The sequence below is a fragment of the Gopherus flavomarginatus genome, chromosome 3, assembly GCF_025201925.1.
Source record: "Gopherus flavomarginatus isolate rGopFla2 chromosome 3, rGopFla2.mat.asm, whole genome shotgun sequence".
Lineage (NCBI taxonomy): Eukaryota > Metazoa > Chordata > Testudines > Testudinidae > Gopherus > Gopherus flavomarginatus.
The window spans coordinates 107,210,305-107,233,909 of record NC_066619.1 but is presented as its reverse complement, the minus strand read 5'-3'; the positions used below and the strand labels follow the sequence as shown (position 1 = coordinate 107,233,909).

Sequence of the window (23,605 nt, the reverse complement as noted above, 5' to 3'; positions counted from 1 at the left end):
AAGAGAATTACTTTACCAACTTTTGCTCACCTAATAAAATTGCAATTTGAAAAGATTATGCCAAATGAATTTTCATACACATATTGTCCTGTTTCTTCATACTGTTTATCTTCTGACATCTCACCTTCACACACATATTTCCTCTAAAATAGCAGGAAATTTATGGCATAAGGATTGCTCACCTGTTGCCTGGGTTATGTCATTTCCATCTTTGATGTAGAAATTTGGGGGAAACTGATTCAAGTCAAAACTCCTCATCCTGAACTTCAAGACTGCACAACTCTGCTCTTGGCTACATCTCATCTCCCATTTCTTCCTGCTCCTTTCATTCTTCTCCTTGATGTCCTCAGCCTTACTGTTCATTTGTGTCTTTCCCCACTCCTGTCTTCATGCCTTTTTCCATGTTGCTCCTCGTGCCTGGACAGCCATTCTCTCTCTATTCTACTCCCTCTTTAAACAACTCATATCTGCTCTAAAGCATGCAAAATGTTAAGCCACCTACAGAAAGCGGCCTCGTCCCCATTATTAAAAATGTTGTTACATCACTCAAAGATGGCACCATCCTCTGCGTCAACTTGAGCATTTTATGATTGGATTTTGTACATCTGCTTAGAGTGTAAGCTCCTTGGGGCCCATCTTCTGTTTGTTTTACAGCGCCAAACATTCTACTGGCACTTAAATAAAACATACACAATATTTTTTTTAAAAAATTCACTTGGTTCCGTTTAAAAGCCCTTTCACAAATATGAACAAATGTAACTGTCACCAGCTGGTAAATACTTTTATGGAATTAAGATATTGCAGAGTACATCCCCAATTTACATGATCTCTTTTGCATGCTAATGTTTGCACTGGGGCATTTTCATTAACTGATGGTGACAGGGTATATGCTAAAAATTTAAAGACATTTCTCTGAGCAAGGGATTACAGTTGTCCACCCTCATTGCAGGGACTGTAGATAGCAGCTGCCAAGGAGAAATGGGGATGGGTTTAATGGAATCTGAATCCTCCTGGAAGGGGAAAGCTGCATTAGAATGGACAGTTTAGGGAATCATTACTCCGGGAAATGAAATGGAAAGGGAGAAGACCCTCCCCTTAGTCAAGACAGCAATGGAAGACTCTGGTTGCAGGAGCCTTAACAATGAAAGTAACGGGCAGCAGGATGCCATTTTCCTTATTATTGTTATTTGTTAAGCACTGACTGTGCAAAGACACACACCAAGGTAGTCCCTGCCCCAGAGAACTTAAAAACTTGGGAGACTTCATAGAAAGACAAGCTGCACTGGATGACAAAGAAAGGAGTCACTTTAGATAGATTTGAGTGGGGGAAGGAATCTTTTCTTTTTTTATTCCTTTTTTGTAAGCCTGGAGGAAGAATTGAGTCTTTAGAAGGTTTTAGAATGAAGATGAGGTGAAGACATGGTTCAACAGGAACAGAAGGTTATTCCAAGAACCATTATTCCAAAGCCATTGTTTTGTACTGAACTCAAACAACAAAGAGACTAGATTCAGGCTGCAGCAGCTTCTCACTGGACATGGATTAAAATCAGATATTTCAGCAATGGGTACATCATAAAGTAAAATAGTCAGTTCCCAGCACAATGAACAACAAGTTCACCACATGCGCACAAACATCTCCTTAATGGCTGCCAGCCCCTCTTAGCGCACTGCCAGACTGGATGAACGGAACCTGGGCCGGCAGCGGGTTGAGCAGGGCCAGCAGTTGGGACCCTGGCTGGCAGGGGCTGGTGGACGGAACCCCAGACCAGCAGCGGGCTGAGAGGCTGAGCCCGCTGCCGGCCAGGGGTTCCGTCTGCCGCCCGCGCTGCCAGTCTGGCACGCGAAACTTTAAATTAATGAAGACTTGGCACACCACTTCCCAAAGATTGCCGCACCCTGTTTTAAGGTCTATCAATATAAATGAAAGGAAGCATGCAAAACTGAAGAGTCCCACTGTTTGAAACATGGAGGAATACATCCCAATCACACATGATGTGTCAGGCTAATACTAACCCCTCACCCTAATGTTATTGTTCACTCTTCCAGAGAGCTGCAGTGCAGATCAAGCCCTAGGTTTGAAATGAAGTTTCTGTGGGACTTTAAATTTTCTCCTGAAATTTAAGAAGTACTACATTCCTAAGGCTTTCAGAAACAGATTTGTCTACTAAATTTACTATTAATGGTTAACAATTTTATTCAAGCTGGGTTTGTTTTTTTTAAAAGCAGCTACAGAACTTTATACAAGGTTGTTGTTTTTCTCATGTCATTAGCTACCACAGCCTCAGAGTCACAAGTTATCGTCCTTCATAACAAGATCATCATGTTCTTTAGTATAATCATGGGCTGATGTACTTCCCGTGTCCCGTGTTCGCTTTGAGCGACAGTGACAGAGAACTTCATTCTTAACCATGTCTTAAGGGCTCTGTGCATCTTGGATATTATAATTTCCACTTTTTCAGCCTCTCAAAATCCCTACTCAGTAACTCCAGCGGATCAGAATGCTACAGTTAGAACAGTCTCTCGTTCCAGGAAGTGGAAACATCTTGCACCCCTTTCCTCAGCGTCCAATTTAACCCAAAATCCAGTTCAGACTTAACATTACATCCCACAATGATTACATGCAAGAGGAGCAGTAGGAAAATATTCATGCGATTCAGCAGCTGAAAACCAACACTCACAACTGGAGCCAGGATTCACAACTAGCAGCTCTCTGTGGACCACAATCAGATACAGATACCGGTATGTATGTACTGCAGACCACCAGTAGTTGATGGATGACAGTTTGAGAAATTCTGCTCTATTTCATCTTAGTGCCCCATTTTGCCTTTCTTCTTGTATGACAAGCATAGAACCTAACTGCGCAAATCATTGTGGGTCACAATATGGAAAAACCTAACATCTAGTTAGTTCAGCAGTCTAGTACACTTGACCAACTGAGTCTCTCTTTGCAATCACTATGACCATGTATTCATTACTCTATCATACATAAGTACACTGTACTCAGAAATGGACGGTTTTATTAATTTAAATATGAAAACTGATAATACAACTAGCACAACATTTCCAGTGATGGATGGATGGATAATTCCTTTTTTTTTTTAAATGAAAGTTAAAAATACTAGAGTATTTACTAGAGTAAATTATTCTGCAAAAAGAAGTGGATTCTGAGGCAGTTTCCGCAAATGTGAAACCGCAAAATATAGAATCACAGAAATGCAGGGCTGAAGGGGACCTGAGAGGTCATCTAATCCAGCCCCTGCACTAACCAAGTATGCCTAGACCATCCCTGCCAAGCTTTTGCCTAACTTCTTCTTTAAAACCTCCCTTGGAAGCCTAGTCCAGTGCTTAACTACCCTTTTAGTGAGAAGGATTTTCCTAATATATAACCTAAATCTACCTTGCTGCAAATTAAGACAGATAATTATGCTTTGTCCTACTTTCATCAGTGTGCATAGAGAACAATTGGTCAGTTTTTTTAATAATAGCCTTAACATCACTGCAGACTTATCAGATCCCCATCCTCCACCCCTGTCTTGTTTAGTCTTGAGAAAACATGTCCATTCAAAAAAAAAAAAAAAACCACAAAAAAACCAAAAAACAAACAAACAAAAAACCCACTTTTCTTCATAGGTCAGGTTTCCTAAACTTGTTATCATTTTTGAAGCTCTCCTCTGGACATTCTCCAATTTCTCCATGTCTTTCCTAAAGTGTGGTGCTCAGAACTGGACATAGTAACCTAGCAGAGGCCTCACTGGTGCCAAGTAGAGCAGGACAAGTACCTCTGTTGTCTTACACTAAACACTCTTTTTAATACATCCCAGAATATTAGCCCTTTTTTTGCAACTGCATCACGTTGTTAACTCGTATTCAATTTCTGATCTACTATAACACCTAGATTTTTTTTAGCCGTTATTGCCTAGACACTTATTTCCCATTTTGTAGTTGTATATTTGATTTTTCCTTCCTAGATGTAATCTAGGAAATCATCTTGTTGATTTCAGACCAATTCTCCAATTTGTCAAGGTTGTTTTGAAGCCTTATCCTGTCTAAAGTGCTAGCAACCCCTCCCAGCTTGGTGTCATCTGCAAATGTTGTATGCACACTCTCCACTCTATTATTCACATCATTAATGAAGATATTGAAAATGCAGGGGCCTGATTATGTGTACACATCTGTATGCTTTTATTCCCTACATTATGGGTGGATATATATATATATATAGACACACACACACCACAAAAACATGCACCACACTCTGCTGTGATTGTCATCTGCACCCACAGGAGAAAAATATGAAACAGGTTGAGAACTAATATAATTACCCAATCATATGGCAAATTACCATATTAGCAAATGTAAGTATGTCTCTTAGTTTAGGAGCCCTAATGTTCTCCGGGTTCAGGAAGTTAGTTTGATTGACAGTTAGAGGAATAAATTGAATTAAGCCCTATTATTACTTCACTGTAAAATAATACATTAAAACACCACTTGTACTTTCCTAGTCATATTTTAATTATTTCTTTCTTTTGCTATGGGGCAAAATTCAAGCAGTTTACTAGGATTCAAATCCTTTAGGGACTTTTGTGTGTCAGGCAAACCCACGGACTGAGATTGTTTCGATGCTGTGATGACTACTACTAAAATTTTTTAAATAATGCTCAAGCTTTAATGTCTGGATGACTTGTCTAGTACAAAACTAAATTCCATTCTGTCAAAGCTGCAGAAATGAGTGAAAAGTGCCTTTAAAGTGTCCCTTTACAATCCCTAGAACAAATTAAGGCTGAGTGCACAGCTACTGTGCTGTATCTCTCTCAAAAGAATTACAATATAATAGTAAGTGAAAGCGCCATTTACAACTTGCTTTGTGTATAATCAGCAGAAACAAAAGATAACAACAACAACAAAGTATAAAGGACTTTCTTGACCACACCCCCAAAGGAATTAAGAGAAAAAGAGCAGCGGGCATTCCCTTCTGTGTGGAAAGGGTTTTCAGGCAATACATATTCTGGGTCACAGAAGAAACATGGCAAATCCCCACCTCCTATATTTTCTTTGTTTACCAAGTTCACCCATGGGCAGTAAGGAATGGGCTGAGGAAGAAAGACAGGACCAATACTCTTTTGACAATGAAATGAAACAATAGGCCAAGGCAAATAAAGCAGAATGGAGATGGTAGGGAGGTCTGGTAAAAGAGAAAAGGGTGCCAATGGCATGGTGTTGCTAGTGGAAAATAGCTAACAGAACTGGCAGAAGGAAGAAAAGAGTGGGAAAAGAGCAACCAAAATGTCATCTCTCCAGCTGTAGGCACAGTAACTCCCAGAGAGAAACAGATTTTAACCAAAGGCTCCAAGAACAGTAAGGGGAGTGTTAGAGAAATGTCCAGCAAATAGAAGAAACAGGATGGTGTCACAACTGGAGGACATGCTCCTGGGTCCATTCCAGACTACCACAGAAGCTGCCAAAAGTCAGGTTGCTGAGCTTGAACTGATGCATCAGGAAGAAAGGTATTTTTTTCCTCACTTGAGAGAGGGTCAAACAATTTTCTTCTTATCTTAGAATATACTAGACCAAAGATAGAAGCACAACACAAATCAGCATCAGGACAGAAAGGTACCTTTTCAGAGGCAAAGTGTGTGTGTGCTAGGAGGAGTTGGGAGTATGATGAGATCCAGAAAATGAACTCTCAGCACAGGAGGCAACACTTGCAACAGCTTTCTTTCACTTCTGGCATTTAGGATTAAAAGTTCAGAGAAGGCACCCACTTATCACATGCAGATTCAGGAACTCATATAGAATTACCTACAGTGCTTGGGCAGACATACATTTTACATCAAAAGTATAATTGCACTTGGCAAATCCATACACTGTCTACCATGATAGATACATTTTGGACTGAGTATACAAAAATATTTTTCTTACTACATGAGGAACAGAAAATGGAAGCAGAAGAGGCATCCTAAAAGAAAGGGAATACTGGGCAGGAAAAAAATATGTGTAGCACAAAAGTGATTCCTAATTCAGTATCTTATGTGACAAAATTCCTCCTCTACCTTGGTGGGTCCTGTGCTTATTGGCAGATTTTCTCACCTCAGTGATCTTCCCCACAGTCTGGATCAACTCCTCCTGAGTCTGATCAGGAGTTGGGAGGTTTAGGGAGAACCTGGGCCTGTCCTCTACTCCGGGTTCCAGCCCAGGGCCCTGGATTGCAGCTGTCTATAGTGCCTCTTGTAACAGCTGCATGACAGCTACAACTCCCTGGGCTACTTCCCCATGGCCTCCTCCAAACACTTTCTTTATCCTCACCACAGGACCTTCCTCCTGGTGTCTGATAACGCTTGTACTCCTTAGTCCTCCAGCAGCACAGCCTTTCACTGTCAGCTCGTTGTGCCTCTTGCTCCCAGCCCCTCACACACACTTCCTCTCCTCTGGCTCCTCCTCCCCTGACTGGAGTGAACTCCTTTTTAAACCCAGGTGCCTTGATTAGCCTGCCTTGATTGGCTGCAGGTGTTCTAATCAGCCTGTCTGCCTTAATTGGTTCTAGCAGGTTCCTGATTACTCTAGTGCAGCCCCTGCTCTGGTCACTCAGGGAACAGAAAACTACTCATCCAGTGACCAGTACATTTGCCCTCTATCAGACTCCTGTACCCCACTGGTCAGGGTCCGTCACACTTAACAGACATCACTGGTGATAAATACATAGAAATATAGAATTCTGACAGAGAAAAGCTAGGTACCACCTGTGGGAAGAGATTTCACCATATATAGGTTAGATGGCTGGCACCTCTTATTTAGAATAGGATGTTCTTCCACAGTGAAAGGAAAGATATGTAAAGGATGAGACATCTTTATCAAAATTCCACTTTATCCAATACTAAAAGTGATGTCCATGAAAGCAGGGTTTTGGCTTTGCAATTTATGGCTCGAGATGTTCCTACTAACTTTGTAGCATACATTTTTAAGGGCAGGAATCCAGCAAGATAGCTGGGGATGACAGAATCCATGCTGTACTAACACAATGTTTTCAGAAGAGGTAGCATAAGAAAACAGAAGGAGGAAGGTTGGGTTTGTGGACTGCACATGTATTTGAATAGAAAAACAGGCACTCTTGCAAACAGACAAGTAACTGAGAATTCCAGTGGAATAGCCAGGCTGCACTGGTTCGACAAAGAAGGAGGTGCAGCAGGAAAAAGCAGTGTACATATGCTGGCAGTGCACTTCGATGGACTTTTTAAAAAATAAGAGATAACTGATGTTAAGATTTACACTGAAAATTTTTGTGAATTCTTCAAGAATGTATTGAATGAGTTAACTTCAGTTTGTTCCAACTAGAATGGAGCGTGGAGGCATACAAGGAATATGACATCAATGCATTAATTTTGTACAAATCCGTCTGATGCAATATGCAAAAATCATTTTTTGATCATGTGTGTTAATTAAGGTTTGATACCTCCATGCCAATCGAAGAATATTAGCGAGCTACTGGAGAAGCAGTTGGGAAGGTTCTGAGAGCAATGTAATATATTTGCAAGAAGTTCTAATTTACGTGATATTTTTGTGTTTATAATCTATTAGAGATGGACCTAAACAAAAATCCTGGATCCAAAAAGCTGAACTTTAGGGGATACTGGTGCCAACTTTGCATCTCCCTCCTCTGCTCACGTTAGGTCAAAGTCTGCGAATGGAGAAAATTCCATTGGTACTGCCTGGCTGCCCACCTAAATGTCATCTTCCAAAAAAAGGACTATTTTAATGTAAGCATTTCACTGATAATTAATGAAATATATAGGATATGCTTTAATAGTGTATGGTGCAAGATGAATTGATGTGATTTTTTGTTGTAGGTGAGACATATATTTTGTAGCAAAAATAAGAGGAAAGTAGAGTGAACATAATTTGCTTCTGTAAAATAAAAACACAGCCAGCACAAACCCTTGTCATTCAGTATATTTATTAAGCTGTAAACTCTTCCCCTCCTCACACAACAGTTTTCCAAAACTCCCAAAGACCACTTTCTACTGTCTGGTTTGCAAATAACTAACATCTAAGGGCTTTATCATGCCCTCGATCCAAGTCCCATCAGGTCAATGGCAGTACTAGAAGTGGACTGAGAAGAAATGCAAACAGACTGTAAGATGGTAGAGGGACAATGTAAAACTTTCCAACAACCACACTCAACTTCTCTTACTTTTTGGAATTATAAGGAACAAAATTCAAATTAGATATTGGATTATATATTTTTTTCTGCTCTCTCTCTCTCTGTCCTCCTTACCCCCTTATTTTAAAGATTAAATAGGAAACATGGACGCTTGTGAATCAAAATGGAAGTTTAAAAAAAAAAGTGTAGAATTAAGATCGTTTTCATTGAGAAAAAGCTGAATTAGTTCAAATTTTGTTAACATTACATATTTATTTGATTAATTGATTAAGTCCACTACCCAGTGTCTGGCAGTGGCCAATAACTGATGGTTCACTGGAAATCCAAACAAAAAAGATCCACTCACACTATTCTTAGTAAATTAAGAAATGCTGGACATTTAGAAAGAAGGAGGAGGAGGATATAATCCTGTGGTGATCAATATATGTCCTGAAGCACTCATTTTAGCATGTATTGCTACAAATGTCATTGGTCAAAATTATCCTACTCTCTGAAAAAAATATATCCTGCTGCCATGTTGATACAGAATTTTTGCTGCAAAAATACTTCATTTTATATGCCAGACCAATCAGGAACAAGCAAGAGACAGACTTCTTTTGCTGGCATTTATATGACTCTCCTTTAGCTTCCCATAATGGAAAGATTGGGTTGTTTATTTGTTTTCTAGAGAAAGTTTATTTGCCAAGCTGTTTTGTATGTGTTTGTTGTAAACAGATTCTTACAGCTCTGTTAATAAAGCTAGATGGAGAGAGAGAGGAAACGGCATCTGGATGTAGTATCAGTACTTTTGTCCAGTGCTGTGCCAAGGGAGTTGGCCCCTTATCAGTGAGACACTGAAACGCCCTGCAAGGCGTTGCATGCCCTCAGTTCCAGTTGTTGAGAGATTGGACCCTTCGCTCATTACTTTAGAATCATTAAACTCATGAGGCATGTGGACAAAGAAAGTGTCTTTGCTGAAACTGTATTGATTGAAGTGCAGCTTTGCTGCTGGATTACAAATGCAAGATTTTTTTTAAAATGCCCCAAACTCAGATAAGACACAGCTAGTTGCCTATGTGGAAGTGGGATGTTTCTCTAGTCTCTAGCCTCGTTTTACTAGGGTTAGGAACTACGTACAGGGAAAAGGTGGTTAACATTATGTCCTCATTAGCCTTGTCTTAACTTACCCATTTTTAAAAGTCCTTGCTTAAGATAAAGTTGTGCACTTATCTAAAGACATAAGGCAAGGGCTAAAAACAAAACAAAAAAATAATTGCACTTAGCTACTCACTTAAAAAGGAGTCTCTATTCTGAAGCAATTTGAAAACAACAGCCATCACACTCTTAGTACAACATATTAAAAAAGACCAAATCAAAACACAAACCAAGTTGTACTTCACATGTTTCAATGTGGAAATACTGGGAAGTAGAGCTGGAGACAATACACAGTATGATCCTGTAGCCTTTTGACAGGCAATACTCCAGTTCACTTCAGTGAGAATTTTGCCTTCATAAAGGCTGCTACATCAGGCCTCAAAACGGATTGCATATTTAATTGCATTTAACTTCCCTTTTTAAAAGAAGGAAAGAGCAAAAAGCACTCAGTTAATTGCAGTAAGGACTCGGCATGGCACGTGCACTGAAGCGGTCGTAAAACTTTAATAAAGCCCCAATCTCAATCTCATTTGGCCACTCATTTTGGCATGCGCAGGATCAGACTTTCAGTTCTCATACAAGCATGACATAGAAACTGCTAGAAACATAAATAGGTAAGAACTCACTGAAAACATCATATGTGCACAATCTTTTCTCACTTCAGACTTTAAAACATTTTCTACTGCATGTGCACATGTATTTGTCTCCCTCTCACTTTTCAGTATTTCCTAACTCAGTCTCTGATTCAGTGAGGTACGTAAACAAACATGTGCAGCATTACATTAAGCACATGAGTAGCCCCCACATGTTTAAGTACCTTGCTGATTCAAGGTCTACAACGCCAAATAATTTTTTCAGTTTTGGTCACAGATGTACTTGTTAATGAGAGCTATTTGCATAAAGAGGTTCAAAGAGTTCTGCTCTTTTTGAATTACCTAGATGGGAAATAAATTATTGCGCAACTTTTTTAAAATCTAAAAAAAAAAAAGTTGTGAGGATTTTGACTGAATCTTAAAAATCAAAACCCCAACTGCCTTTGGCCAAACTTTAAGTATGGAAAAGCTAGGCTAGCTGGTGACTTTTTTTAGCAAGCTGTGGGTGTGTGAAAACAGGGGAGATGATCACTGAAATTATTTTTCAGCCTGGCTACTAAGTGAGTGCTATAGCAGAGAATCATTTCACTTACAGCCTTACGTGAAGAACTATATGATTACTAACATTCAGCCCTCTACTTTCAAGATTTTTTCCTTGTGATTAACCTTCCTTGATGTGGTATGCAAGGCTCAAACTCGATGCTGATGTAATGAACCCTGAAATTATCCCTCACTCTATCAAAAAGGTAAAATGTTAAGATGAACTTTGGAACTTTTTCACAGTTGCATGTGAAGGACCTATCTAGTGATTGTAGATTTACAGAGAAAAGGAAAGATAAATGAATCAGAAAACATCACAAATACAGGTTTGTCTAGGTTAGAAAAGTGGTACCAGTGTAAATAAATCAATTTAAAACTCGCTTCTGATGTAGACATGTTAAACCAGTTTAAACCATGTTTATACTGTTTACATTAAATCAGTTAAGATAATGGATTAAGCTAATCCAGTTTAAGCACAATTTAAAGGGGTTTAAATGTGTCTGTATTAGAGGTTGGTATCAGCATAACTAAATCGGCACGGACACATCGATGCACAATCTTGTTTGTAGACTAGCCCTTACGTTGGCATTTTCAAAGGAGGCTGAGAAGATATACAGTTTCTCCAATTATCGCTATTTTATTGCAAGGCTTGTAATATTTTATTCTTTTTCTTAAAGCCCCAGCTTCTGGAAGCATTTCATTAGGTAACAAAGCCAGCTGTCATTTAAACAAGTAGTTATCAGCCCTCGTGTGTGAAGAAAGGCTTGGAGGTATGAAATAAGTGAGCCCTAAAGGCCCGGAAACCAGAAGGCAAATAAAACATATCCAAATTTCTTTTTAAAAGCTCATGATTTTAAGCTGATCTCAGGATTTTGAGAGAGGCTGACTCATAATTTTTGAACACTTGGAATCCTTTGAAAATCCCAGCCACTGGGCAGGGCACATTATTAGTCTATCAACTCAGCAACAAAAACCTTGGACTTGATTATCCACTGCTTTCACACTTTCTATAGTCATTTATATGTGTGAAAGATGAGTGTGAAGAAGTGTAAAATGCTACCACTGGCGCAAGTAGAGAATTCAGAGTTAGTTGCATTTTCACACCAGTTTGCACAAGTATAAATGACTACTCAAGGCACAAGGAGAACAGAAAATCAGACCTCTTGTTTCTAAAAAAGGTTTTAGTTACCTTTAAAATTATTATTTGAAATCTACGGAAGAACTGCTCCTCAACTAGTGGGAAATGGGATAGTTGCTATCAAATCACCTCTTCAAAAGGAATATGAAATCTGTTTTCAGGACACTTCAGTGCTTTTTTTGCAATATTCATTAAAGAGTCACAATTTACAAGAAGTCCATTTGGAAAAAGATTTTTTTTAAAATAGTCACTAAATGAAAGGAAACATTGTGTGAACATATAACTTGCCACTTTCCTTTGGAAACCATAATTTAAAAATTCTCACTTTCAAATCATCAAAAGTCAACTCCCATCAATTTGTACTCAACATGGTTTAAAGCAGAAAAAATATAACTCCAAGTGGGTAACCTTCAGAATCTATGGAAGATTTTAATGACGAATTCTGAAATCTGAAAGGCTCAATAGGTAAATAAATCATGATTTTGGTATAGAGGTGATTGTTCGTTGAGGCGATGACTCTCCGTAAACCTTGACAATATAAGTATTTTTAAAAAACAAACAAAAACACCCTCTATCATCATCATAAACAGGGCAGGGCACTAACCAGTTTAAAGTTATGTTTATCTGACAAAAATCATCCCTTTTATGGAAACAAAATAAATAAATCATGCAGCCAAACCTATGTGAGTCACTCCTAACTTTTTTTTTTAATCAAAAATTATATGGGATATGAAGACCTACTAGTGACTTTTTTAATGTTACATTCCTTAATAACATTTACATGCATTCCTGATACATACGTTGATAAATGAGAAATAATTTTCCTGTAACATGCTTTATAATATAAGGTAAAATATAAAAAGTATTTCAATGCACTGTGAATGTGTATTATACAAAGATTTAAGCACAGAATACAATACGTATTGTAAATCTATATAAAATTACACACGTGCGTATGCATTTTTCATATTTGCACATTAAATATTTACACACATATACATATTCAACAAGGGGGAATTCCCTTTATCTATGAGATTCTCCTCAACTCATAGATAAATAAATACATGAAATTTATAAATATTTATTTTTTAACAAAGTCGGTAGAATTTCTCTAACTTCCCCTCACTTTGATCTCAAAACTTGCATAATGCTGAGTACCCTTAACTCATAGAAATTGACTGTGAACCACACCCTGCAGGATCAAGCCCATTCAATCTTGCGTGTATATATTTGAGTTTATAACACACCATTGAGAAATCAAATACATCAAGACATTGTGAGCCAGATGGAGCTACGCCAATTGGCCCCAGCTGAGAAACTGGACGAATATCGTTACTATAATACTGCTAATAATATGAGCAATTTAGACTAACGCCAACTTTTATTCACGTACCTTTCATGTCACAAATATTTTATGAAATGGTGTACAATATGCTGCATTTTAGTTTGTTAAGAGTGATCAGAGAATATGATCATTTCTCATTCACAAAATTAAAAAATGTATTACACTTCCAGTCATACATTGTCTGTACAAATTAAACGTTAATATATGTTTGTGTGTGCATGCACACATATCCACACCCACACAGTACACATGGTGACAGATATTTATATAAAGAAACATACATGCATAAGAACAACATCAGCCTTCACTTACACCAGTGTTACTCCTTTGACTTCAATGAAGTTGCAAGAGTCCAATCAAATGAAGAATGTAATTCACTGGGGGGGGGAGGGGTTGTGCATGCCCATGCACACACCAGTATTATGGCCACAACTTTTTCACTTTTGGGCCTAACATTAAGCACCTAAATAAAAATGCCCTGATTTTCAGAGATGTACCCACAAGTGTCATTTAGGTCCCAGATACATATATCCACACAGATTATTTTCACATTAAGCCACATAAACATCAACATACAAATGAACACAATGTAAGCCTCTAGCAAACATCTAAACTCATGAAATTTCAGGAATATATATGATAACTTTTTGTTAAAAAAAATCACATATATCAATAAGTAAAAAAACCCAAACAAATCACACATCCTATGAAAATTCAAAGGAACTGAGAAACATGAGCATGACTTTACAAGGGTTATATCCACATAGCTATCCCAAACCCCGCACTATTTCTGTATTCAATAATCCTGCTAGATTATTGTTAGAAATCATTACAACTAATGAAATTAGATGTATCTATTTTCCTTGATTTAAAAAAATTCCCTGAAATCCACGTTTACTTATTTCTTTACTTTGTCCTTTTGTATTCTAAAATCAAATCCTTCTGACTCACATAAACCATTATTACAAAGAAATGTTTAAAAAAATGTAAAAAGGAATGAGGGAGTAGTAATGGTAACATACAGTACCATGAGCTGCTTTGGCCTCCCAGTCAGTGGTGTACAGTTAACAGATCACTCCTGGCCTTCAGCAGACAGAAAGGGGGGGTCGGGGAAACAGTTCTGGGAGCAGAGTAGTGAGGAGGGAGGGGGCGAGGAGGGAAGAGGAGATCTGGCAGTTTACACAAGAAGGCAACTCAGCTCCTTTCTGGCGCATTTCTTCCCCCTGTCTCCCAACCTCTTTGCGTGTGTCTTGTCATATTTTCTTCAGCTGTTAATTGTCTGGACTGAGAAATTTTAAAAAGCCACAGTTTAGGAAAAGCGAAACCCTTCTAAGCGGCTATCACAGCAAGTCAGCTTCATACTGCTGGGTAAAATTTTCCAAGGGAAGTGTTCTTCTGATAGTTCCTGAGTCTCTAAGTCACCCTCCCTCCCCCTCTCCCCACCACACACACTCCCTTTGAGGCCTGAATGCACTTGTGGCAATAAAACATTCATGCGACTTGGAATTTTAACACAATGCCATTTCCCTAGTTTAACCTGAAAGGAATGCACTAGTCACAACAGACTACATCATCCTGCCATTAAGCCCTGCCAAGGAACCGCTTTTTTGGCTGTGCTGGGTCAGCTCTGACGGGAAAGGAGTACACAGACCCACACACAGAGCAGAGGGGCCACCTCTGCTTCCTCAACCTTATCCAGCAACACCCTGCTCTTAACCATGACCCCTGACCCGCTTCTGCATTGTGACAGGCTTGTGATGCATGTGTCACTTCAGAACTTCTGCAGAGTCACAACACTGAGCAGGGAACTCCAGCATTTCACTAATCTGCTCTGCTGTTTCAACAGGCACTTGGTCAATTGCCAGAGCGTGTGGGGGCTTGTGCTTTTTTTAATATATATTATTATTGTTACTATTGAAAGTTGTGTGTTTAAGCCTAAAGATACAAGGGGGGGAGGAGTGCGGCAGGGGAAGTATTTATTTTTTTAAGGGTAAACTTTTCATTTGCCAGTGGTAACCAGTACGAGATTACTGATAAAACAATTTGCTTAGAGGACTAGTTACCAACGCTGCCAGCCCTTTGGCAAACTAGTGGCATTTTATTTACTCTGTAATAACAATTATCGGGAAAGTTGATGGGAAAGGGAAGGTGCTAAGAGTCTTGTTTGACCTCTGTTGCTCCTTTTGTGTAGTGTGACAGTATTATTCCAATGTAAATAGGAAGCACAGTACCATAGCACCAGGACATAAGTATTATTTACCCGTTATTTTGATTTCTGAAGCTATCAACATGAATTATCAACTTCTGGATTTTCTTCCCCTCTCATCTGAATGACAGACAGCACAGCCAATCTCTGGGCAGAGATTTTTGAAGCTTTTTGCTTTAATTGCACCCATTTCTTCACTGTCCAGTTTAATTCTTCCACGGCTGTATTATCCTCTCTCTATTTTAATCTGTTCATAAGACACTAAACAGACAGCTAAGGAAATATTCTCAAATCACTGGAAAATATACCCATAAATATTTTGAACCTATACTAGAAAAAGGGAACCGATACCCATTGTCCTCTCTGCTCTGAGCCTCAGGGATCTGTATACCCAGCATTTTGGAGTAAGTAGGAGCGAGCTTCCTAGCCCAAATGGTTATATAGACGGAGCTCTGACGTTCCAGCTTGGGTCAGGAAGCCCAACCACCACTAGGCACCAAATGCCCAATCTGCAACTTCCATCGCTGTCTATACAGCTATTTTTAGAGCACTGTTGTGAGCCTCACTAGCCCAAGTCTGTCAGCCCTGGCTGTGAGATTCACTCCTGCTCAGTCCAAAATGCTATGTAGACATATCCCAAGTGGCTTGGAACAGAACAGTGTCTACAGAAATCAAATTAGGAGCTAAAAACATTTTCTGTTCTGCAGAAGTAGACACTGATTTGTAAGTCATGGAGCCTGATCTGCACTCCTTTATAACCGAACGTATTATTATTTATACACAACCATGTGTGTGCAAATGCTTTACAGAAGGACACCAGGGGATGAGTGCATTGGCCAAGGAGCTTACAATCTCAATTAAGTGTTAATGTAAGTGGAAGGAGGAGGAAAAGGTTAGCCCATCAAAAATTAGGAGATATGTTTATTGTTACGTAAGGAAGGAACAAAATGCCTAATTTATTAAAATTTGGGACACAGTTGGGATCAGATCATTAATTACCCAGAAAGCAGGGGAAGAAATTCAGCTAGAAAGCATTGCACTAAAGATGCAATGTACAAAGACAAAGTAGGTGAAGGTGATGTGCAGGAATGACCAAGTTTGTCAAGAAGGACTAAATTATGTAAACAGAATTGTTTTTCCTAGTAGCTTGCTCTTAAGTACGCAACAGGATTCACTTGTCCATTATCAATTTGAACAAAATTACGTGTGGGATGATTTACTCCAGGTCCCTCAGCCCGAGACCTCAGATTGTCTGAGCAGTGTGTATTTTCAGGAAATTCTAACCTGGTTCTGATACTCCATTTCCTAAAGCAACAAGAAACTTAGGAATGTAGGAACTGCCATAATGGATCTGACAATAGCCAGGACCAGATACTTCAGAGAAAGGTGTAATAAACTCAGTACTGGACAATTATGGAATAACCTGCCCATAGGGGAAGGTTCTTCAGAAACCCCAATCTGTTATAGGTTGGTTTATGCCCTGAAGCATTAGGGTCTGAAGTGACCCTATGTCCTTTCTGAATCAAGACGGTCACAGTTTTTCATAGGACATCCCAATATTCCAGGAACTTCTTTCAGATTACCTGCAATATTCTGGCTTTTCATTTCAGTTGACACTATGGTTATATCTGAGGGAATTTTTTTTTTTCAAAAAAATTTGTTCAAGATTTATTGGTAGACAGAGTAGAATTTGCTTTGTGTTTATCAAGAATAAAAAACTCTGTAGTGTAAGTATTCTTACACTGTGATGAATGGTGTTTGGAGTGAAGAGAAAAATCAAATGGGCTTAAACACTATTAAAGCTGTTTTCTTACTAGAAGCAAATGTTAGTGATGCTTGTTCAGTATTTCTTGACAGAATCATACATACTTTCATAGATTCCAGGGCCAAAAGGGACAATTGTGATCATCTAGTCAAGCATTTCTCAAATGTGGCCACCAGGGGCTTTTCTTGCGGCCACAGCCTCCTGGGTTGTGATTGGAAGGGAGGGCAGACAAAGTAGCAGCCTCTCCCCTTCCCTGGTGCTCCTGGATGCACCGCCTTGGTGTTCATTACTGGGACCAACAGCAGGGGCCCTGCCCCCCTTTGGAGACACCTGGGGCACAGTGCTGGAGAGTTCACCACTTTCCCATGAGCAGTGGGGCTCAGACTTTGTGCTTCAGCCCCAGGCTCTGTTCCTGGGCCCCATCCTTCTGTCTTCCCCACCTCCTGAACGCCCCCCCCACAACCTATCGGCCCAGGCCCTGGCTGCCCTCCCCCAACCCTCAATCCAAGGCTTCATTCGTCCCCAGGCTTGCCAAGGCTGAGTAAGTCTGTGTGAAAAGTGATACTTGTATGTTTGTTCAAATCACTTTTCACAGCAGACTTGCTAGCTAGCAATAAATAAATTACAATGATTTGGATGTGTCTATGTGCATATTTATTTGGTTTTCCTAAAGCTAATTAAGTATTTTAGGAAAAAGTTTGAGAGTGGCCACCAGCAAGAGTTGGTGGCCACACTGAGACCACCAACAAAATTTGTCCTGAGAACCCCTTCAGGCCATAGAACCTTTCCCCCACAAAAAAATCCCTCTTGAATTAGAAAATGTTTACAAAAATCCAATCTTGATTTAAAAATTGCCGGTGATGAAGAATCCATCAACACTCTTGGGAAATTGTTCTAATGGTTAATTAGTCTCACTATAATAAATAAATTTTACTCCTCTAGCCAGGTGTCCAGTGAAATGAGAACCCAGGACCACTGGTACTGGAAGCAAAAGCAATATCCCTTGGTCATCAAACCACTTAACAGATTGCTGAGATGCTGGAAGTTATCTTCCATTCTGAAAAATCTGTCTTTACTGCTACATAAATCAGACTTTTTTTTAAGTGCACTTTTATTTTTCACATAACTATTTTGCTAGGCTCCCCGTCCGCCACTCAAAAAACGTGCAAATAAGAGCATCCAATTTACCTGTTACTGCCCCATCACTGTCATTTTTCATGAAAATTTGAGAAGCTGCAGCTAGACCAAATGGTAGGGCTCAGAGCAGGAAATCAGGGCTTCCTGGAGCAAAGCACACTGACATGATCCAACAACAGCGGTTCACAGATTACGTGTTGTAGGTTCACTTATATCCAGTAGTCTTCAGTGTTAGTGAACACACTTATCAACCGACTTCGATGATGCCAATCAGAAAAATCTCGTCAGAATGAATTTTTTATCTTAAGTCTAGGATTGGTCTATCTCCCCTTGACCATGAAGCAGCATGAGCAGATGCCAAGACGCCACTAAGGATACATCAACAGTGCAAAAAAATCCCACAGCAGAGGTCTACAGAGTCGAGCGGGAACATCTATGCTGCTATTTTTAGTGCTGTAGCATGAGCCCTGTGAATTGGAGTCTGTAGACACTAGCTCTGAGACTTGTTGCTATGGGTGTTCTCTTTTTGCAGCACTGATGGCCCTAAAAGGGATGGACAGAATTTAATACCTTACAGATACAAAGAGAGACACAATAACACAGCGTTAAAATTACTCTGAAGCAGGAAGGAGGAGGAGAAATGATTCTCCTCTGTTGTTCACCCAAAGACCCATTTATAGCAGTTGATACGGTTCCATTCCTCCCCCCAAAAACAGATGTCTGTCCACGTTAGAATTCATCTAAGAGAAACTCCAAAGGGATCTACTGTCAGAATACTTCCCTAGTGAAACTAAGTATTCTGCCCCACCGTATTTTCTTTTTATTGTAGAGACAATGTACTTGAATATGTCCCTGAGGGCCTGGTTCAAAGCTGTGCCAAATAATCTGCCGATCCATCAGCCCTTCAACATTTGATTAGTAGAGAACATATTTTCCATTTTTCCTTCCAGTTCCCTCACAGCTAGGGTGACCCAGATGTCCCAGTTTTATAGGGACAGTCCCGATATTTGGCTATTTTTCTTATATAGGCTCCTATTACCCTCCCACCCCATCCCAATTTTTCACACTTGCTGTCTGGTCAACCTACTCACAGTCCACGTCAGCACCAAAGGGTTCTCCATGGTATAAGATAATTTCATGCTAATTGAAGTCAATCCTAGATGACCTCATGGAAGAAGATGGCAGCTGGTTTCTAAATGTCTTCAATTTTCTGTGCTTCGTTAACTCTTCCTCTGTTGCAGGGGTTAAAAGTAACTGGCTGGGCATTAGGAATCCACCTCTCAGAACTCTGAGTGCACACAGAGAATGCCCAGATAGATTTTAAATACATACATACATAAGGTTGATTGTCTCTCTTTGCAAGAAATATGGGAGCACTAGTTGAATTTTTTTGGGGGCGGGGGGCGGGGTCAGAAGCAACAAGGGGGCGGGAGGGAAGCACTGATTTCAAGAGGAAGAATGGACTCTTTTGAACCTGTCACCACTGAAGGATCTCTTCGGGCAATGTATATAACAGGAATTCACTGGTGGAAGCCATATATTTTTAGCACTGGGATTATTCAACGTGCAAGTTCTATATGGCCAGAGGAAACAGCTGCATAGCCTTGAGGCGGCAGCGAGTGAGGGAATTCAAGTCTTCGATTTAAGTTTCCTGGATCCTCCTTCAGGTTCCTGCATCTCTGGAGGAGAATCTGAGATTACTGTCATCCCCTGAGAGTTCAGGGGCAGGGTTATACTGTCTTTTGGATACTGAGTTAGATATCAAGATAGTATAATCCTCCTCCCTCAGGCAATCTGGAATGGCCTTAATATTAGGCTGCCAGGAACTGGATCTTGTGGGATATAGTATCACTATTTACCCCATATGACTGAAAACAGAGTCACTGCAATGCAAGTATTGAGAGTTACTGGAAATGCTAGTACCTTCATTCAAAAGCACTGCTGGCAAGAAGAAACCTGCCTTTCTTTTTCTCTATGCCTTAACAAACGCTGCCAAGACCTGCATCAAACAAATTAGGACCAAGGATAATAAGAGGCAACGATCTTTAATGCAACTTCGCTAATATTTGCGGTGCTGCTCCCTTTCTAATCAACCATCTTTTGCCACTCAGATACATGGGGCCATGTAGTGTGTACAGGAAAGGATCCTACCTAAATCGAGGACTCCAGCATCTGGCGTCTGGTAGCGTACAGCCCAGTCTTTGTTTTCGTTCCCAGGTATGCACTCCGGTAAGAAATGGAAAATTCTGCTTCCAAGCTATCTCAGTCCTTGTAGGACAACAAACTAGTTCAACATTGTTTTAAATAAATGTTCAACATTGTTTTTAAATAAATAAGTGCATTTGGGTCACTACCTGGACTTTTTGAGGATTCTTTCTACAAGAAATAGAAGAGTTGCTTGCCGCTGTGTGATTTCTTCACGACGCTGGGAGAAAAAAATAAACGATTAAGTGAGGAGAGGTGATGCAAAGAGTACAGAAATCTCTGCTCAAGGAACAGCAATATGGTGTGTCACTCATGGTTGACTTCTTACTGAGTAACCATGAGTTACAAATTGGTGTTTACAAATCCTTGCTTGTGTTGAGAACTCACTATGTCAAGCTGTCTGTAAAGGACTATCTTGATTATCACTACAAAAGTTTTTTCTCTTAAGGAATTAGCCTCTTAGAGTTGGTAGGGCAACCCCCACCTTTTCATGTTCTCTGTATGTGTATATGTATCTCCTTACTATATGCTCCATCCTATGCATCCGATGAAGTGGACTGTAGCCCACGAAAGCTTATGCTCAAATTCATTTGTTAGTCTCTAAGGTGCCACAAGTACTCCTGTTCTTTTTGCAGATACAGACTAACACGGCTGCTACTCTGAAGCCTGTCACTATGCTCCTGGCATCTTTAGCAAACAATAAAATAAGATGGCAAAGCACTGTGAAAATATACTATTTTGAACTTTGTTCTTAAACAAAGCAACATTTTCACTGTGGACCACGTGCTGAAATATTATATTAAACTTTATACAAAGGAGCAACATGATCTCTCTGGTCAACACACAGGACTAGCCTTTCTCAATTTTAGGTTCCATTCCTTGCTCTGCCATTCATGAACCATCGTGACTTTGGAAAAATCATGTCATGTTTTTGTGCCTCCATTTCCTCAACTGCAAAACCAGAATACTTATCCCCTTCATGGGGAATGGGAGAACTTATGAGACCATGTGTCTAAGCTGCGTTGAGATCCTTTGAAGAAAGGTGTTGCAAACAGGGTATGTGTGTGAACACACAATTAATGACACATACACACAGGAGCACCCAATCAATTATGCATGCGTGCCTCTGGCATGAGTAAGACCCACTTCTACCATACTGCCCACAAAAAGTGAGTCAACTAAGAAAAAAGTAAATAAATGTCTTTATGTTTAAAAATATGCATGTTTAATAAAACTACAAAAAGGCATATGATCCTATCTACATTTGTTTGCTGAGTAACTACATAACCTTATCTCTGCATGTCCTCTATGTTCTTAGCCCCTTCTTGTGTCATTGTAAGCACTTTAGGGCAGGGACTCTGTGTTATTTATCTTTACCATGAGGTGTTTAGCACACTTTTGGGAGCTGTAAAATAAAATTTTAAAACCCCATGATCATAACAAGCAAGGGACCCTGATATCATCCTTGGACTCTACTTGAACAGCATTTTTAGTTTAGTTTAGTATTTTAAAATCAATATATCACTCTTGAGCACATTTGTCTTTATTTAGCCATCTCTCCCACCTCACTGTTATTCTACTTCTTTTCTGAACAAGGTCAAGTAGCTTCCTCCAAATCTCCCCCAAACCATATCTCAGCTGACATCAGGTGGGACTGAGGGCATTCATGCAGTCCTCACTTCCTCCAGTCCCCCAAACCAAGTGCATCACTTGCATGATTAAACTAGTCTCCAATGGGCTAGGGCACCCCTGTTTGTCTAATATAACAGAAATATCTGCATACATGGCATATCAGATGCACTTCAGCACAGCATCTCATGTTTATGTAACATCTACACAGTAGGGCATATTTGGTTTGTCCTTCTCTGCATGCTGCACAAATTTACAACAGCAATGCTGGTCATGCTCTCTGAACAAGGTACCCTGTCCATATAAAAACATGACTTGCCTCCTTCAGTTCAATTCTTTTTCTCATTGGTGGTCTCAATTAGCCTCTTAAATCCCAGTTAAAAGACAAAGGCCTTGTCTACACTACAGGGAAAAGTCAATCTAAGCTACACAATTTGAATTACATGAATAGAGTAACTCAAGTCAACATAGCTTAGATCTACTTGTCACGGGGTCCACTCTACACTCTCCCGTTGACTGCCCTTATTCTCCTCAATCTGGTGGAGTACAGAAGTTGACAGGAGGGGAACAGCAGTCTACACTAGACCTGCTAAATCAGCCACAGATAAATTGATCACCGCACATCGATCCCCTGGTAAGTGTAGACAAGCCCAAAGTTGTTTAATCCCTTCACCACTACAGGTTCACACTAACTCAACAAGTACCATCTACCAAAAATATCTCCAGTGAATCAAGACTGGCTGTTCAGCCATTATACAACTCAATCTTTATTGTGCTAGATTTAGACTGTAAGTACCTCACAGCAGAAATATGTGTCTTTTTTTAAGAGTGTACAGTGCTGTGAACATGGTAAATAATAAAAAGCTAAAGTCTAGCCATAGAAAACCTCACAGCTGTATATCCCCTGGCAAGATAACATGTAAAATGTTGCAGTGTGAGATGATGAATCTACATAAGGAGCCTGACACTGCACTCTTACTCAGCCATGTATCTCATTGCCTTTACCGAAAGTAAGATTTCTTGAATAAGAATGGGGCCCAAAATTAGCAGTAAATATTAAGCTTTAAATAATACCTACAGTTATGATGTCAAGCCAGTGTATTTTTATTTAAGTTTAACTGAGTTTTCATGCTCATTCAAATTCTGTGTGTGATGCATGAGTTAATCTATCAGTATATTTATGTATGGAAGAAAACCCACAGAAACACCCAAAAGGGCCCCATCTAAAACAGATTTGTGATATTAGGAATGGCAAAGAGGTGCATTCTTGCTGAGTATTCTTAAATTTTCTATTTCTAAACAATAGTCTAAGGTAATTTTTTTCTGAAGCATTAAACTATCACAAGTAAACATTGGAAACAGAAAAATAATGTCCAAAATAGTGCGTGATTAATTAATGTAGAGTATAAAGAGGACATCAGTTCACCCCTCAATATTACTTTACAGCACAGTCCCTTTGTAGGCTCCAGAAACTTTGCAAGTCACTATGCCAAGGAACCATAAATAAAAACACCACCATTTTATTAGCAGTTTTAAACAAATTGTAATGTTAATTTCATGTACATAATCTTCCTTATATATAAAGTATGAAATTGTACTGAAAACATTAAAAGATTGAGCCAAAAAGAGAAATGGAGGAGGAGAAGATTAAATTTTAAGAAGTCTCGTCACTATCAGTTTCCAGTTGGAATAAAAAAATCCATGGCTAACAAATACTATGACACAAGCACAAACTATTCTTGGATTCATTAATGAGCA

At 39.5% G+C, this 23,605-nt stretch overlaps 1 protein-coding gene across 2 annotated transcripts in view; it reads right to left on the bottom strand.

Annotated features, from left to right (window-relative positions):
• BNC2 (basonuclin 2) overlaps positions 1-23,605 on the bottom strand; it is a 364,384-nt gene that overhangs the window by 247,484 nt on the left and 93,295 nt on the right. Inside the window, exon 1 of one of the 2 annotated variants that reach the window (XM_050944151.1) lies at positions 13,933-13,970. The exons of the other annotated variant lie outside the window; for it this stretch is intronic. Coding sequence (XP_050800108.1) covers positions 13,933-13,935 — 3 coding nt within the window. The 5' untranslated portion in view covers positions 13,936-13,970. Of the gene's footprint in view, positions 1-13,932; positions 13,971-23,605 lie in introns of those variants that run through there. 2 annotated transcript variants of the gene reach the window in all.